We start from the raw sequence: 16,750 nt of genomic DNA on the forward strand, positions 1-16,750 counted from the left end.
AAGAAAAATGTAAAAAGAACTGATGTGTTTTAATAGGAATGTGATTTATATAGGAATAAAATGTAAGTTCCCTAGAGCCCACATGATGAAGTCCACCCTTGAAGGCTTGAACACCATTTTTCCTTTTTTTTATATTTTAAAAAGGTCCAAAATTTTAGGCTAATGAATGTATCAATATCATTATGGCTAGAGATGAGCGAATTTCATATTTTGAAATTCGTTCACATTTTGTTTGGTGGTAAAAGGTGAATTGCGTTACGGATTCCGTTACCACAGACCATAACGCAATTCTATGATGGAATGCATAACGAAATGCCTTTAGAGGCATTCCGTTATTCATTCCATTATAATAGAAGTCTATGGGCTGCAAAACGGATCCTTCCTGTTTCCGTTATGCAGGGGAGTCCTCTTCTGCATAAAGGAAACGGAACAGATCCGTTTTGCAGCCCATAGACTTCTATTATGACGAAATGAATAACGGAATGCCTCTAAAGGCATTCCGTTATAGAATATGAAATTCGCTCATCTCTAATGAGGAGATCAATTTCTATTCTGATACAGAGCTCCAAATACCCTGTACACATAAATCTAAATTATACCATTGTAGTTACCTGCAGCCACCACTAGAAGGAGCTTACAGTTTACACAAAGAACTCAATAATGAAACAGTTATGCAGTAGGCTCCACCTAGTGGCAGCTATGGACAGCCATGATTTGACCTTATACTCTACCAATGCACGGAATTTGTCTGTTATCAGGGAAAAACTATAAAGCTATAATTAAATGGGCTTTCCAGGAAGACTAATGACCTATTCCTTAGGTTAGGTAATCAATATCAGATTAGTGGAAGTCCGATCCCTGGCACCTCCACCAAACAGCTGTGTGCAGGAACAGCTCCGTACACTATATAGTGGATATGCCTGGTTACTACAGCTTTCTCGCATTTCCTTAAACAGGAGGAGTGCAGCAACAGATTCAGTACCCCTCACCTGGGGGGTATCTGCAAATGTTTATAGTTGTGCAATGTGTAATGTTAAGTATTTATTGTTTTGGCCACGTGTTCCATCAGGAAATGTATGGTTGGCAGGAACAAGGGCCAACCACCCTGTTCTTCTCCTCTTGGTAGCAGTGGGCTACCAGATGGTGGACATCCAGTTCACACAGAGAAGAGAGAGGAAGTACATGTAAAAGCTCCTACTCCTTAGAACCAGATATTATTCTCCTGTCAGATTAACACTCCAGAGAGATCGTCAAATCAAGAATACTGCTTCCAGAAAGCATTAGTGCGACAAGACAGAAGAGTGATCAGCAAAATACAGCTTGCTGCACAGACACAGCCATTACATGGTGTATGAAGCTGTGCTTGGCTTCCAGTGGATTGGTGGGGTTCTGGGAACCAGACCCTCACCGATCCAATACTGATTACCTAGCCTAAAGACAGGTCATCAATATTAAAGTCCTGGAAAACCCCTTTAAGAAGTTTATGAGTACAGAATAGTACACCTAAAATCGACCTGCTGATGAAATTCCCTATGAAATGAGTCACTTAGCCATTCCACCATCTGAGGATCAAAAGGAATCAATGGAATGGAAAGTCTTGCCCCAGGATCCAATAGCTAGAAACATGCAATGAAAACAAGATGTTGGCATACATCAGTCTTAAAATAAAATTACTCTAGCAGAAAGCCAACAGCTCTATCAGACTCAAAGTCAGAAAAACAGCCAACTGGGTGGAAGCCTCAGCTCCCAGGTAACGTCTGCTATAACAGGCACAAAAGGCGGCGTGACAAGCTGAATTTCATACAAATACTATATAAACGTGTAAAAGGACATGATATCTCAGCAAGATCATAACATTTGCTTTTGTTACATACTGTAAATCGCTACATACGAAACTACATGAAACTATGCCATAAACACATGAACGCCATTGGGTGACCAGGAATGTAATGTATTTCCATTCACCGAAATGTTCTTTTCATCATTATTGTAAATAGTCTTCATCCAGCAAGACTTCTCATGCAACACATTACCGTAGTTATTCTAACTAGTTAAATATTTTACTGAAGTCTCACTACAACTCCAGACGTCTTCAGTGATCAGTATTACTCAGTAGCAATAATTTCAAAAAAAAAAAACTTCAGAGATACAGAATAAAGTTCTCTTTGTCATGAATTCTTCCAAAAATATATCTCTGCCACTGAATCTATTTTACATAATCTATATACAAACAGGCGGCCAAGTCATATAGACCACCTCCTTACTATTCCTAGTACATATTGCTTTACCCTACTCATTATTCTAGTCTTGCTGTCGGTTTATGTAATGGCATAAGGCAAAAGATTTCAAGGGAATGTGTCATGTTATTAAAATTACGTTTTTATATTTCGTATTTTGAAAGGATATTTATTTATTTTTTTTGTTTTTTTTCCCATGTCACTGTCTATATTTAAAAAAAAAATAAAAATCTAAAATCCTGCAGTTTTCACACTGTCCACTAGGCTTATAATAGGTGCCAATTCTTGGTCTGTATAGATAATTTTTTCTGCAGTTATCTCATAAAAAATCCTGGCAGGATTACAATGACCGATATCATCTACTGCATATATAGATAACACAGGATCCACCATTTGCAATAGTTGCTATCAAAGCTCATCTACTCCCCGTCCTCTGCATACAGCATGCCTAGAGGATGCTCCCCATGTAAATCAATGTGGTCCCCTCCTCTCCATTGTGTCTATGGCCCATGGTGGCTTCTGTAAAGCTTTTCTATAAATGCTATTAAGAACAGATCTGACAAGATGGCTGCCCCCATAATCATGTTTAGTAAATATAATTTAAATTTTTTTTTTAAAAATCTACAAAATCGGAAAATAACGGGCATGGGATTTGTAATGAACACAGCCTCAAACTACAAAACCCCAAATTCTTAGCATGTGCTCAAACTCTTTGCTTTGGATCCACCCAAAACACCCCTTGTTTTCCAACAGTATCTGCCCTCTTGGGCAAGTACAGAAAATTGCCCAGGTGCAGCTTGGACACTGGGACATGACTTGCAGACCATGTACATGAAAAAGGGACAGCCACTGAAAGTAAGAATTTGACGTGACCTACATGATATACAAGATCCTCTGGACTCGACTTTTGTGACCGCACAAATGCAGCCAGAAAATCTTGCGCATGCGCTGTTTGACACAGCCCTTGATGTACATGGTGTCTCCCTTCAATGGAAGATTGCAGTCCGATTGTACGGCACATGAATTTCCCTCGATGGTGCCGCTTGCCAATCATCATAACCTCCTGACCCATATCAAAATGAAACAAAAAGTGTTTCCTATGGCAGAAGATGCTCTTGTACGTCAGGTAACGCAAAAAACAAAAGTAAGTCCCAGACAACCACTTTACCTACATGGAAGTCGTTACAGATATAAGTAAACAGATAATAATGTAAGCGCTTACATGGGACTGCGAGTGGGAGTCCTAGACAGGGACGAACTGACCATAGTCCTTATTGGGAAACTTCCTGGTGGGCTAATGGCCAGGGGGCCACCTGAGCCATCCGCAGGTCTACCAGCCAGTTAAATAAATATCTGACGCTCCCCTCATGACTCCAGATTTTAACGATATTGCCATCTTAAGACAACTGGAGCTGCCACATCCTGCCCCCCGCAGGCGAGGGCCACTACAGAGGGGCAGCTTTTGGGGAGGTATTTTGTGTTGATGGGACATTATTTTAGGACACACTGTGGTATTTGGTTCTTCTGGGGTGGTATTTTGTGCCGCAATATGGTATTGCTTGCCACACCTTCTCTCAATTTGGACTCGCCTACAACATGGGGCCACTTTCAGTTTATTTTTCCAGGACCACTTTAAGTTCCCAGTCTGTCCCTGGTCCTAGAACGAAAAGCCTGCAGCTTCTCTTTTCTCATAACGCGCTTGTGACTAGGTGGCATACCGTAATTCTAGTGCCGTTCTAGGTTAAACTGTCAGTGGCATTCTCAGCAACTTGCTAAAGGGGTTGTCGGGGACATTTAACAATGCAACAATGGTATATAAGCCACCCCAAAAAAATTCCTATTATATACATATAAACGGTGTCCCTGACACCCCTTCACTTTTAGAACATACATACGGTATTCGGCATTGGTAGAAAGTTACAAATGATATGCTCACCAAAACTCCCTGCCATTTTGGCATTCAACAAAAGTAACAAAGTTCATACATATGTAAAACGCTTCATGTTCAATGTTAAAAAGGCAGAAACCAATACCCTTTATAGAAAAAGCAAAGCATTTTTCCTATGTAAGTGATAAAATCACCGGTAGTCCCTCACTGGTAAATAAACGTGAAAGGGTCATCCCACTACTACATGTTGTATTCATTTTATAGGTCATAGAGAATGAAGCTTATTTTCCCTTTACACAATACATATAAAGAAAATGAAAGTCGTTCCAGATGTAAATGAACAGATAATAATGCCACTCCCAGCCTGTTCACAGCATTTACTCTGGATATTGGCTGCTGGTCATAATAATGTGACTCGACCATGCAGAAATACAGTAGATGGAGTTGCACATGGTTATACACATTGGAAACTAGGTGGTGCCATACTAAGTAGGTAAATGTCATAACTATTCCGTGGAGAGTTTAAAAACATGTAAAAGGCAAACATGCTTCATTTTCATGATCTATAAAATAAATATGACATGTGACTGAGACAACGCACTGTAAATTCATAAATACACATAATAGAACATAATGCTGACAAATGCTTGCTGTTCTCGTCCATTCCCTGCAATGCCACAAAGTAGAAAATTGTAAAAATTCTATCTACACGTCTCTTTTACAACTCATTATAAACATATTCTACATTAATAAAGCAGTATAAATGCATGGCAGGATTATAAAGCGGCTTCTTCAAGATTTGCTGACCTGCATGAAGTTTTATTACTAAGTAAAAATTTGTGTTTTTACAAGACAAATTCTTCAAACTTTCCCACATCATTCTCAGTGGAGTGCTCTCTCTCTCTCTCTCAAAGGAAAGGTTCCCGTACAGTCTGACACTGGCACCAGCTGTGTGTAGTACAATGGCGGGGTAGTCAGCACTGCTTCTTCCCTACCACAACCAGTACTCAATGGATGCAGAAATTACAAAGTCTCCAGTGTTCATTGGAGACCAAAACCTTCAGAGTTGGAAATAGCAATGGCCAGCTTTTGTTTTAGCTCCTTCTTCGTTTTGTAGGGAGGTAAACACAGCTGGTTAAAGCAGGTGTGTGCTGTTGGCAACCTGCAACAAACAATCATTTAAAAAAATAATAATTCTGATATACATTATGTATGAAAGAAACTTGCTGCCCAACATACATACATAAATGAGATTAACACCCATAATGTTTTTTTCAAAGCCCTGCTAAGGCTTTGAGAAAACAGGTTAACAGTTTAGCCCAAGTAGAGCTCAGACAGCAGGGTGAGGGGGGCTGCTTTAACCCCTCATATCTCGGGAACAGTAGTAGCTAGAGCTATGGTGGGCTTGTCTGAAATCTAAGCTTTGAAACAAGACCTGAATCACAGCATTATCTCCTCTACTTTGGAAGATATAGCTGTTAGAAATCAGATCAGGAGTGATAGCAGCTAAAAGTGAAAGCAGGATTCAGATGCTCGCACTCCCAACCCGATTTCTAACCGCTATATCTAACGATGTAGTGGAGATAATGCTGTGATTCTTGTCTTTTTATAACGCTTAGACTATCTGCTTTCAAACAGGCCCATATCTATAGCTGTTACCAATCCTGAGATATAAAGGGGTCAAAGCATCCCCTCACCCTGCTGCAAAAGCTATGCTGGGGCTCAACTGCCAAACCCTTTTCTCAAAGCCTGAACAGATGTCGGGAAAAACTGTTAAGGGGTTAAAGTGTAGCTCCAATTCTATAAAGAACAATTAAATAGTGCAGAATGTCCCAGTCTTCTGGGCTCCCATCTCTAGGATGCCCATATCTCTAGCTGCTACACACCCAGCATATGAAGGGTTAAAACAGACCTCCCCCCTAAAGCTAGCTGTGATCTCAGCCAGCCTGGAGGAAGAGGGGGGAAAGAGGGAGAGTTGACAGGCTTCAGGGAGAAGAGAAAAAAAGTATAAAAAAAAGTATAAAAATATATATAAATTTGGTATCACCATAATCATAATGTCCCACAGAATCAAGTTATCATAGTATTTATGCAATATTTACTTTAGATGTAAATTCAAAATCTAATAAAAGTGACATTTTAGGGACAGTTTTTCCAATTTGAATGTGACTGTTAAGGGGTTAACTTACAGATCTGAGAACAGTATCTTAGTACTTAAAGGGTTTGTCCACTTATCCTATATTGATGACCTATCCCAAAGATTGCTGCTGGCACCCCGTCGATCAGCTTTATGAAGAGAATGCAGAGCTCATACAAGCACTGCCTTCTCTTTACTGTTTACATGCTTGGTAAATCAATAGGTCATTAATATAGTATAAGCGGGCAATCACTTCATGACTAGTTTCACATTAGCGTGAAAGCAATCAGGCAGGCTTTTCCGGCAGAAGAACAGCCTGTCGGAGTTCACCAGATCTGGACCCCACAAACTATAATGAGATCCAGCAGGGATCCAGCTGGGCTCTTGCGTTTATGCCAGGATTCGGCCCGACAAATATCGCTGAGCGAAACAGCTTTTCTCCGGTCAAATTCCGGCATAAATGCCAGGGAGCGGATGGATTTCTGCCAATTGCCATTATGGTCAATGGGCCCCCGGCAATGAACAGCAGTATCCTGCTAAGCTGGATCTGGAGAACTCCAGTAGGCTGTTCCTCTGCCGAAACAGAAAACTACAAAAAATATAGATATGCCATACATTCCTTAGATCGTTTGTAAAAAAAAAAAATTGTACATTACAATGAGATTTGGACAAGACATTCTATCCCTGTGGGGGGAAAAAAATCATTGATGAGTAGCTTCTATTATTACCAATTAGTTGAAGTTTCATTTTTTGATATCTTGAAGTTCAAGTCCACCATGCCTCCCACCGGCACTCTATCACTTCCTGTTGCAAAATGTAGAAACTTCTTTTGAAGGTCAAGAGGGAACCCGAGTACAACATCCCAAAAATACCTGCAAAATTAATTATTTTACAGTTTAGTTGTTATCTTTAGTTATCTATTGGAAGATATGGTTCAGGTCTTATAATATCAATATACATAACTGTTACTGCTTATACTAGTAGTTTTACTTTCTGAACGTCCACAGTGGTGTCATAAGAAATACTTTCATCAATATCTACCAAGTGAAGGAACGCATGAACAAACCACATGCTCCAGGAAGCAAGGATGAGAAAAGCCTACAGGAGGGTATTTAAAAAAAAAAGTTCTTTCTCCATGAGGATGTGGACACAGATCATTTTGCCCCACCAATGCCCTGGTTTATGTACTCACAGCAAAACAATTTGGGTGTTCTGCTACAAGATCATTGACCAAGCTTTAAAAGGGAATGATACGTTTATGTTTCATTATAGCAGGCCGAAGGACACATTTCCAAAACTTTAGATTGTCCTCTTCTCCAGGATGACAATGGACACTGCACACGGAAAATCTCTAATATAATGTGTTACCGAAGTTTGGACTCCAGTTATCGGTGCAGGTAACAAGCAGGTAAGATGACTCACTTTATTATTTACAATGAGTATTTACTAACCAGGAGTAAAAATGTTGGCAAAATGAATGCACGGCATTAGTCTCTAAAGTTATCCAAATGCAGGGTGTGTAGGCCTTGTACACAATACACATGGCTTTATGATAAGGTAGTCAAAACACATGGGACCAGTAGTTAAAGGGGTTCTCCACGGTATTTATAAAAACCAGTTCTAATGGCATGCGGAAGAGCGTTAGGTTTAGGGATGAAACGATTACTTGATTGAATAGAGTAATTCGACACAAAAAAATCCTCAATGAAATTTACATCAAGGATTCGTTTGTGTCATGTGACCACGGAGCGGGAGTGAAGCGCTTGCTATTACTTACCGCTCTGTGGTCACCCGCCGGCCTGCGGGCTCCACTGTATCCTGACACATCGTCAGAACATAGTGCACGTATGCGTGCACTATGACCCGACGCTGTGTGACATCAGGACGGCAGTGCAGCACGCGGAGAAGACGACAGAGGAGCTGTCCACAACCTCACTGCAAGAAACAGCATAGCAGGAGTGAGGACGCTGCCATGAGCACACTGCAGAGATCTGGGGTGACATGGGCCGGGCAAGGAGGATCCGGGCAGCCGGGGACTGCAGGCAATGCGCACTTGTGAGCTTCATTACTGCTGAGCTCAGGGCTTCCAGAGCCCGGACAGATAATCTATGAAAATCATCTTGACTGAGCGTCGGGATTGCGAGGAAGCGGCAATAACACTCCGCAGTCAATGGAACGATTAGCAAGAAGCTGAAAAGTCTGGAGAAGGGCACAGTCAGCATGGAGGCTCAGAAATAATAGGAATGGAAACTACTATAGGGAGCCCCCCATAAATCAGTGCTCAAGAGTGAAGTCCTCATCACAGGTGGATTGTGACCGAACAGAATGCCGGAACTACAGTAAAGACTGACACATGTGAGGGGGGGGGGGTGTCACTGCTTCTTCTCTGTAATATATGTCACCGAGTCATGCTCTATGGCGGGATGACTTACCTCCTGCTGTCCGAGGCACTCTGGACCGCTGCCGCCTGGTTCTTCACTCTGACTGGCTCTTAGGGGGGCAAGCTGATGGCACAGGGGAGGGGGCAAGCTGATGGTAATTAGAGGGGCAAGCTGATGGCACTGGGGTGGGGGAGCTCTGAAGGCCCTAGGGGAACGGAGCTGATGGCACTTGGGATAGTGGAGCTGATGGCACTGGGGGGAACTGATGCACTTGGGCTGATCACACAGGGGGATACGAAGGGTTCTGGGGTCTGATGAGTTTTTATAAAGGAAAACAGTCTATTAATTCATATTTTCTTATTAGAGTACTCGATTAACTGTAAAAATAAATTGGTAGAATACTTGATTACTAAAATAATCGTTTACTGCAGGCCTAGTTAGGTTAAGACTTTACTATTTTTCACTCCGCCAATGCCACCTTCCCTGCTGTGCTCACCAGGGGTGCACCTGGCCTTTCTGCTGCCTGAGGTGAAAAAACTGAAACGCTGCTGAAGTAAAGTATTAACCCAACGATGTTCCTTCCACAGGATATTAGAAAGAACCGTTTTTATAAATAGCACAGAGAACCCCTTTAATTAAAGGGTTCATCTTTACACAGTTCTTGTCAAAGTATAGATATAAGTAATACGTGCACAGTTTACACTGTTGCATGCCTTTTTTTACCTCCATGACTATTTTTTTGCTTCTGCATGCAGTCTGTGTTGCAAATGGACAGAACCCTGACCCTCACAATTCAATGGGGCTATTAACTATTTTCACGGTTCCATGTGCCTGATCAGAGAAACTCCAGGCAAGTTCTTTTCTAGCCCCTTTCTTTGCGGATTAGACTCTCCCGCTGAATAAATGGGAGTGAGAAAAAAAAATGGAATGCAAATGTAAGCCATGCATGTGCTGTCCGTTTTGTTTTTTTTGCAGATGGAAAATTGGACACAGCCCCTTTCTAGCTCCATTGCTCCTTTGAAAAAAGACAATGAGACCGTCTTCACTATCGCGCTCAGCAGCGAAGAAAAGCAGCACTCGGCTCAGCGCTTCTGACTCCTCGTTCTAGAGATCAGCGGGGGTCTCAGCGCTGGGACCATTGCCAATCAACACTTGATATGTCCCTATGACATAGCAAAAGTTTTAAAAAAGTGTGATTACTTTTTAACAAATCAAGTGGAGTAGTTACCGATAGAAGCTTCTCTTCCTTTTGCAATTTCTGTGCATAGAAACATAGAATGTGTCGGCAGATAAGAACCATTTGGCCCATCTAGTCTTCCCAATATACTGAATACTATGAATAGCCCCTGGCCCTATCTTATACACTGCTCAAAAAAATAAAGGGAACACTTAAACAACACAATGTAACTCCAAGTCAATCACACTTCTGTGAAATCAAACTGTCCACTTAGGAAGCAACACTGAGTGACAATCAATTTCACATGCTGTTGTGCAAATGGGATAGACAACAGGTGGAAATTATAGGGAATTAGCAAGACACCCCCAATAAAGAAGTGGTTCTGCAGGTGGTGATCACAGACCACTTCTCAGTTCCTATGCTTCCTGGCTGATGTTTTGGTCACTTTTGAATGCTGGCGGTGCTTTCACTCTAGTGGTAGCATGAGACGGAGTCTACAACCCACACAAGTGGCTCAGGTAGTGCAGCTTATCCAGGATGGCACATCAATGCGAGCTGTGGCAAGAAGGTTTGCTGTGTCTGTCAGCGTAGTGTCCAGAGCATGGAGGCGCTACCAGGAGACAGGCCAGTACATCAGGAGACGTGGAGGAGGCCGTAGGAGGGCAACAACCCAGCAGCAGGACCGCTACCTCCGCCTTTGTGCAAGGAGGAACAGGAGGAGCACTGCCAGAGCCCTGCAAAATGACCTCCAGTAGGCCTCAAATGTGCATGTGTCTGCTCAAACGGTCAGAAACAGACTCCATGAGGGTGATATGAGGGCCCGACGTCCACAGGTGGGGGTTGTGCTTACAGCCCAACACCGTGCAGGACGTTTGCCATTTGCCAGAAAACACCAAGATTGGCAAATTCGCCACTGGCGCCCTGTGCTCTTCACAGATGAAAGCAGGTTCACACTGAGCACATGTGACAGACGTGAGAGTCTGGAGACGCCGTGGAGAACGTTCTGCTGCCTGCAACATCCTCTAGCATGACCGGTTTGGCATTGGGTCAGTAATGGTGTGGGGTGGCATTTCTTTGGAGGGCCGCACAGCCCTCCATGTGCTCGCCAGAGGTAGCCTGACTGCCATTAGGTACCGAGATGAGATCCTCATACCCCTTGTGAGACCATATGCTGGTGCGGTTGGCCCTGGGTTCCTCCTAATGCAAAACAATGCTAGACCTCATGTGGCTGGAGTGTGTCAGCAGTTCCTGCAAGACGAAGGCATTGATGCTATGGACTGGCCCACCCGTTCCCCAGACCTGAATCCAATTGAGCACATCTGGGACATCACGTCTCGCTCTATCCACCAACGTCACGTTGCACCACAGACTGTCCAGGAGTTGGCAGATGCTTTAGTCCAGGTCTGGGAGGAGATCCCTCAGGAGACCGTCCGCCACCTCATCAGGAGCATGCACAGGCGTTGTAGAGAGGTCATACAGGCACGTGGAGGCCACACACACACTACTGAGCCTCATTTTGACTTGTTTTAAGGACATTACATCAAAGTTGGATCAGCCTGTAGTGTGTTTTTCCACTTTAATTTTGAGGGTGACTCCAAATCCAGACCTCCATGGGTTAAAAAATTTGATTTTCATTTTTTTTTTGTGTGATTTTGTTGTCAGCACATTCAACTATGTAAAGAACAAAGTATTTTAGAAGAATATTTAATTAATTCAGATCTAGGATGTGTTATTTTTGTGTTCCCTTTATTTTATTGAGCAGTGTATAAAGGATGGCCTTATGCCTATCCCATGCATGCTTAAACTCCTTCACTGTATTTGCAGCTACCACTTCTGCAGGAAGGCTATTCCATGCATCCACTACTCTCTCAGTAAAGTAATACTTCCTGATATTACTTTTAAACCTTTGCCCCTCTAATTTAAAACTATGTCCTCTTGTAGCAGTTTTTCTTCTTTTAAATATTCTCTCCTCTTTTACCTTGTTGATTCCCTTTATGTATTTAAAAGTTTCTATCATATCCCCTCTGTCTCGTCTTTCTTCCAAGCTATACATGTTAAGGTCCTTTAATCTTTCCTGGTAAGTTTTACCCTGCAATCCATGTACTAGTTTAGTAGCTCTTCTCTGAACTCTCTCCAAAGTATCAATATCCTTCTGGAGATATGGTCTCCAGTACTGAGCACAATACTCCAAATGAGGTCTCACTAGTGCTCTGTAGAGCGGCATGAGCACCTCCCTCTTTCTACTGGTAATGCCTCTCCCTATACACCCAAGCATTCTGCTAGCATTTCCTGCTGCTCTATGACATTGTCTGCCTACCTTTAAGTCTTCTGAAATAATGACCCCTGAATCCCTTTCCTCAGATACTGAGGTTAGGACTGCTTCACTGATTTTATATTCTGCTCTTGGGTTTTTACGCCCCAGGTGCATTATCTTGCACTTATCAACATTAAATTTTAGTTGTCAGATTTTTGACCATTCCTCTAGTTTTCCTAAATCCTTTTCCATTTGGTGTATCCCTCCAGGAACATCAACCCTGTTACAAATCTTTGTGTCATCAGCAAAAAGACACACCTTACCATCGAGGCCTTCTGCAATTTCACTGATAAAGATATTAAACAATATGGGTCCCAGAACAGATCCCTGAGGTACCCCACTGGTAACAAGACCATGGTCTGAATGTACTCCATTGACTACAACTCTCTGTTGTCTGTCCCTCAGCCACTGCCTAATCCATTCAACAATATGGGAGTCAAAGGCCAAAGACTCTAATTTATTGATTAGCCTTCTATGTGGGACAGTATCAAAAGCCTTACTAAAGTCTAGGTAAGCGATGTCAACTGCACCTCTGCCATCTATTATTTTAGTATTCCAATCAAAAAAATCTATAAGATTAGTTTGACATGATCTCCCTGAGGTAAACCCATGCTGTTTTTTATCTTTCAATCCATGGGATTTTAGATGTTCCACAATCCTCTCCTTAAGTATGGTTTTCATTAATTTCCCCACTATTGATGTCAGGCTTACTGGCCTATAGTTGCCCGATTCCTCCCTACTACCTTTCTTGTGAATGGGCAAAACATTTGCTAATTTCCAATCTTCTAGGACGACTCCTGTTACCAGTGATTGGTTAAATAAATCTGCTCTGTCTTTCCTATATAGAGAGAACCCTGGTATTGTTATATCCCAGTCATTACTCCCATTGAACCATGTCTCAGTAACAGCCACTAAATCTATATTCTCAGATGCCATTATAGACTCAAGTTCATTGATCTTATTCCCTAAACTGCGATCATTTGTAGACAAGACTCTGAGCTTGTCATTTCTTAACCTCTGTGCTACTGGCATCTTCTGGCATTGTCCCGTGGGGCAGTCGGACTGCTGGATTATCACCCTTTTGCCCCCCTTTCCTAGTTTAAATGCTCCTTAGCAAATACTTGGAACTGTTCACTGAGGACATTCGTTCCCTTGAGAGAAAGATGCAAACCATCTTTCTTGTACAGTTCTTTTCCATTCCAACGAGAGCCAACACGAGACACAAAGCCAAACCCTTGGTTCAGACACCATTCACCAAGCAATACATTGAATTCCTTAATGCGCATCTTCCTGTCATGCTGAAGGTTATGCACAGGCAAAACTGCAGAGAATCAAACAGTTGATGCAACCTCCCATATATCATTTCCAAGTGTGTGAAAAGCTTCCTTCACCTTTGAAACCTCATTGCAAGCCAGATAATTTGTCCCAAGATGGACCATAACATCCACCTCCCTTTCCTGCTTTGCTTCCCTAACAATACTAAGAATGCGTCGTCTGTCCCTGCTAGCGGTAGCACCAGGGAGACATCTCACAAAACCAATTTTCCTCAAACTTCACACCTCTTATGATAGAATTGCCCACCAACAGCTGCTTACTATCAGTCCTCACCTTATCCTTTTTGTCTTTGGCTGCAGTCTTACATACTTTAGGCATGGCCCATTGTTGCTACTCCTGCAACTGATCGTATAAGCAATGCAGAGAAGTAAACCAGGGACACCCCCTAGGAGCTACAGGACACATGTTCTACAGAACGGGTTACAAGACAATAGAGATGACAGATCTGCAAAGCCAAATGCAGTACAGTCTAGAGGACCTCAAAAAGGGAGGGAAGATGGAAGGGCTAAAATGTAACCTTATAAAATGATCCCAAAATGAAAATGATGGAGAAGGTTTTATGTATAAAAAACCACTTGTATTCACACTGCCTTGGCTCTGAGAAGACCGGATTGAAACCATCATCAGAGTCTGCCTACTGAAGAAATAGAACCTGTTTGTTTCCATTCCAACTTGCAAAGGTGGAAATTGTGAAACATTTGTTTATTCCGCAATCAAAGTTTGCCATCATGTTTTCATGTGGTCTTAACCACTTGGTGACCAGCCTTAATGACCAAGCAATTTTTTTCATCGTATAGTTCCAAGAGCTAGCTGTATGAGAGCTTGTTTTTTTGTGGGACAAGTTGTAATTTTTAATGGGGTACACATAACTTACTGATTAACTTTTATTAACTTTTTCTGAGGCGATAGGAAAAAAAACAGCAATACCGCCACTGAGGTTTTACATTGTAAATTTTGCGGCTTTTATTTTGCAGTATAAATAATAGGTTTATGGAGTTTTGTGAGGGCTTAATTTAGTTTTTTTTTACAGGCTGACTTGTACTTTTATTGATCGCTTTTAAGGCTACTTTCACTTTAGCATTTTCCTTTACGCTATTGAGAGCCGTCAAAGGATCTCAATAGAGGTGGAAACCGCTTCAGTTTTGTCCCCATTCATTGTCAATGGGGACACAACTGAACGGAATGCCTTCCATTCTGTTTGGTTGCGTTCCCATGTTGGACAGATGGATGCAGAGCAAGACGGATCCGGCATGAAACACAATGTAAACCAATGATACCAGATCCGTTTTCTCGGACACAATCTTGGATCCATTCATAACGGATGCAGCCAGTTGTATTATCATGATGAAAGCGTTTTTGCTGATTCATGAAGGATCAAGCAAAAACGCAGATGTGAAAGTAGCCTTATTCAGGTTTTTTATTTTTATTTTGTGGCGAATGAGCAAAGAAAACAATTCTGAAATGTTTTATTACAGCATTCACTATATAAGATAAATTACAGATACAGACTTAACAGTCACAGTCATAAAGAGTTAACTAGATGTGATAACTCACCAAGTGCGTGTGTTACCACTGCTACATCCGTACATATTTGTGTAGTGTGTGTCATTCATTACAGATGCAGCATACCAAATATGTGGAGATTATATTTTTGCAGTTTATTTTTATTGAAAATCTTTTTTTCCAATGGAAAAAAGTGACTTTAACTTGGGCAAAGACATATCTCCTCCTCCTTCTGGTTCAGGCTCAAAGACACTGTGTGAAACCACCTTTACACAAAATCTGATGACTGTACCCATTGAGACCTTCACCATCATGGACATATTTGTCTTTGGAAACGTCATTGATTAATATGGGGTATACTTATAGGTCCAATAGCTCTGTGCAATCCACTTCCAAATCTTACACAAATAAACTGAACTTACCTAATGGTAAGATCTGTTTTCTGGTAGCCGTCATAATGCGTGTTTTTCTGGAGTGCATGCATGTCTAATTCCGGACTCCCACACACAAGTATCTCTACTTCTTCTGGGCGCAGTAACTGGAACAAAGAATAGAACGCCTTTTTGAAGGGTACATTCACACAACCGTATTTATTTCATCTCAATGGGGCATCCGTACTTCTGTACAGCGTACCCGCAAAACACATATGATCGTGTGAATGTACCCTAACAGGGATAATACATCTTAAATATCAGCAGAATTCTCCAGTACTGGCAATGCCTAGAGATTCATTTCTCATTGTAGAGTTGTTAATTCTTTACATAGCAGCACTAGATCCACTTTCATTGTGATAAGCTGAGCTCTTACCTAACAGTTTGCCTCTCTGATTAGTGTGTGTCTGGAAGAGGCCATGGGGGAGATTTATCAAAACTAGTGGCGTAGTTGCCCACTGTAACACATCCACCAATCACATTCCGCCTTTCATGTTTCCGAGGCCCTTGAGAAAATGAAAGCAGCAACCCGATTGGCTGCCATGGGCAACTCCTCCACTCTCCCAATATGTTATTCGGGATCCAACCGTGTTGTCTACAAATGTGGGCAGAAAAATCTAAACATGGATGTGTTTCTGCATATATAAGTGTACCCAGCTTTTAACTATTTGCAGTCAGGGTGCACAAGGTAAAAAGTCTCACCTGTCACAGGTGCCCTGGGTCTAGCACCAAGTTCCCTTCTCCTCTGCTTCCAGTCCCCGCTGGACCAGAAGTGTAAAATGTCATTGACATGCACGTCACTGCTGCTGGCCACATCTATGGCTTCACAGGTGAAGTATTCAGGCACAGCACGTGACCGCTGCCACAGCTGAGACCACTGATTGGCCTGCAGTGGTGATGTGCATGTAGATGGCATGTCACAACTCTGGGGGAGCATGGACTGGAAGTGGAGGAGAACGGAGCTTGGAATTGGACCCGGAGCATCTGCAACTGAAGAACTTTTTTTTTTCTTTTCCTCTTTTTCTCTTTTGCAGTTTGCACCCTGCCCAGCCAGCTCCACAGGAATTCCCAGCCTCAGAGAACCTCTCTATTAAGGTTTTGTCTCATGAAGACAACCACTACTCTAATATCAGTCACCCTAGTAATCCTCTGATCACAGAGCTGAAATCTCACCAGGCCATATACTGCATCTCATCTATGGCCAATGATGTAAAACAATGACGGAGCAGATCCACCAGAGGGAGCTGCTCTTACTGAGCTCCTGTCTGCCCTGGATCATAGAAGGGACACTCTACACCTTCCATATTGAAAGAGGGCGTCTTTATAAGGCTACTTTCACACCTGCGT

General features: G+C 42.2%; 1 protein-coding gene across 1 annotated transcript in view; it reads right to left on the reverse strand.

The window, feature by feature from the left end:
- Positions 1-456: 456 nt before the first annotated feature.
- Positions 457-16,750, reverse strand: part of HECTD2 (HECT domain E3 ubiquitin protein ligase 2) — a 115,883-nt gene continuing 99,589 nt past the window's right edge. The window contains exons 19-21 of the mRNA XM_040439066.1: positions 15,395-15,510; positions 6,991-7,134; positions 457-5,287 (exon numbers count right to left, since the gene is read on the reverse strand). Of these exons, the coding sequence (XP_040295000.1) occupies positions 5,167-5,287; positions 6,991-7,134; positions 15,395-15,510 (381 nt within the window). The 3' untranslated portion in view covers positions 457-5,166. The remainder of the gene's footprint in view (positions 5,288-6,990; positions 7,135-15,394; positions 15,511-16,750) is intronic.

This window comes from Bufo bufo, chromosome 6, assembly GCF_905171765.1.
Source record: "Bufo bufo chromosome 6, aBufBuf1.1, whole genome shotgun sequence".
Lineage (NCBI taxonomy): Eukaryota > Metazoa > Chordata > Amphibia > Anura > Bufonidae > Bufo > Bufo bufo.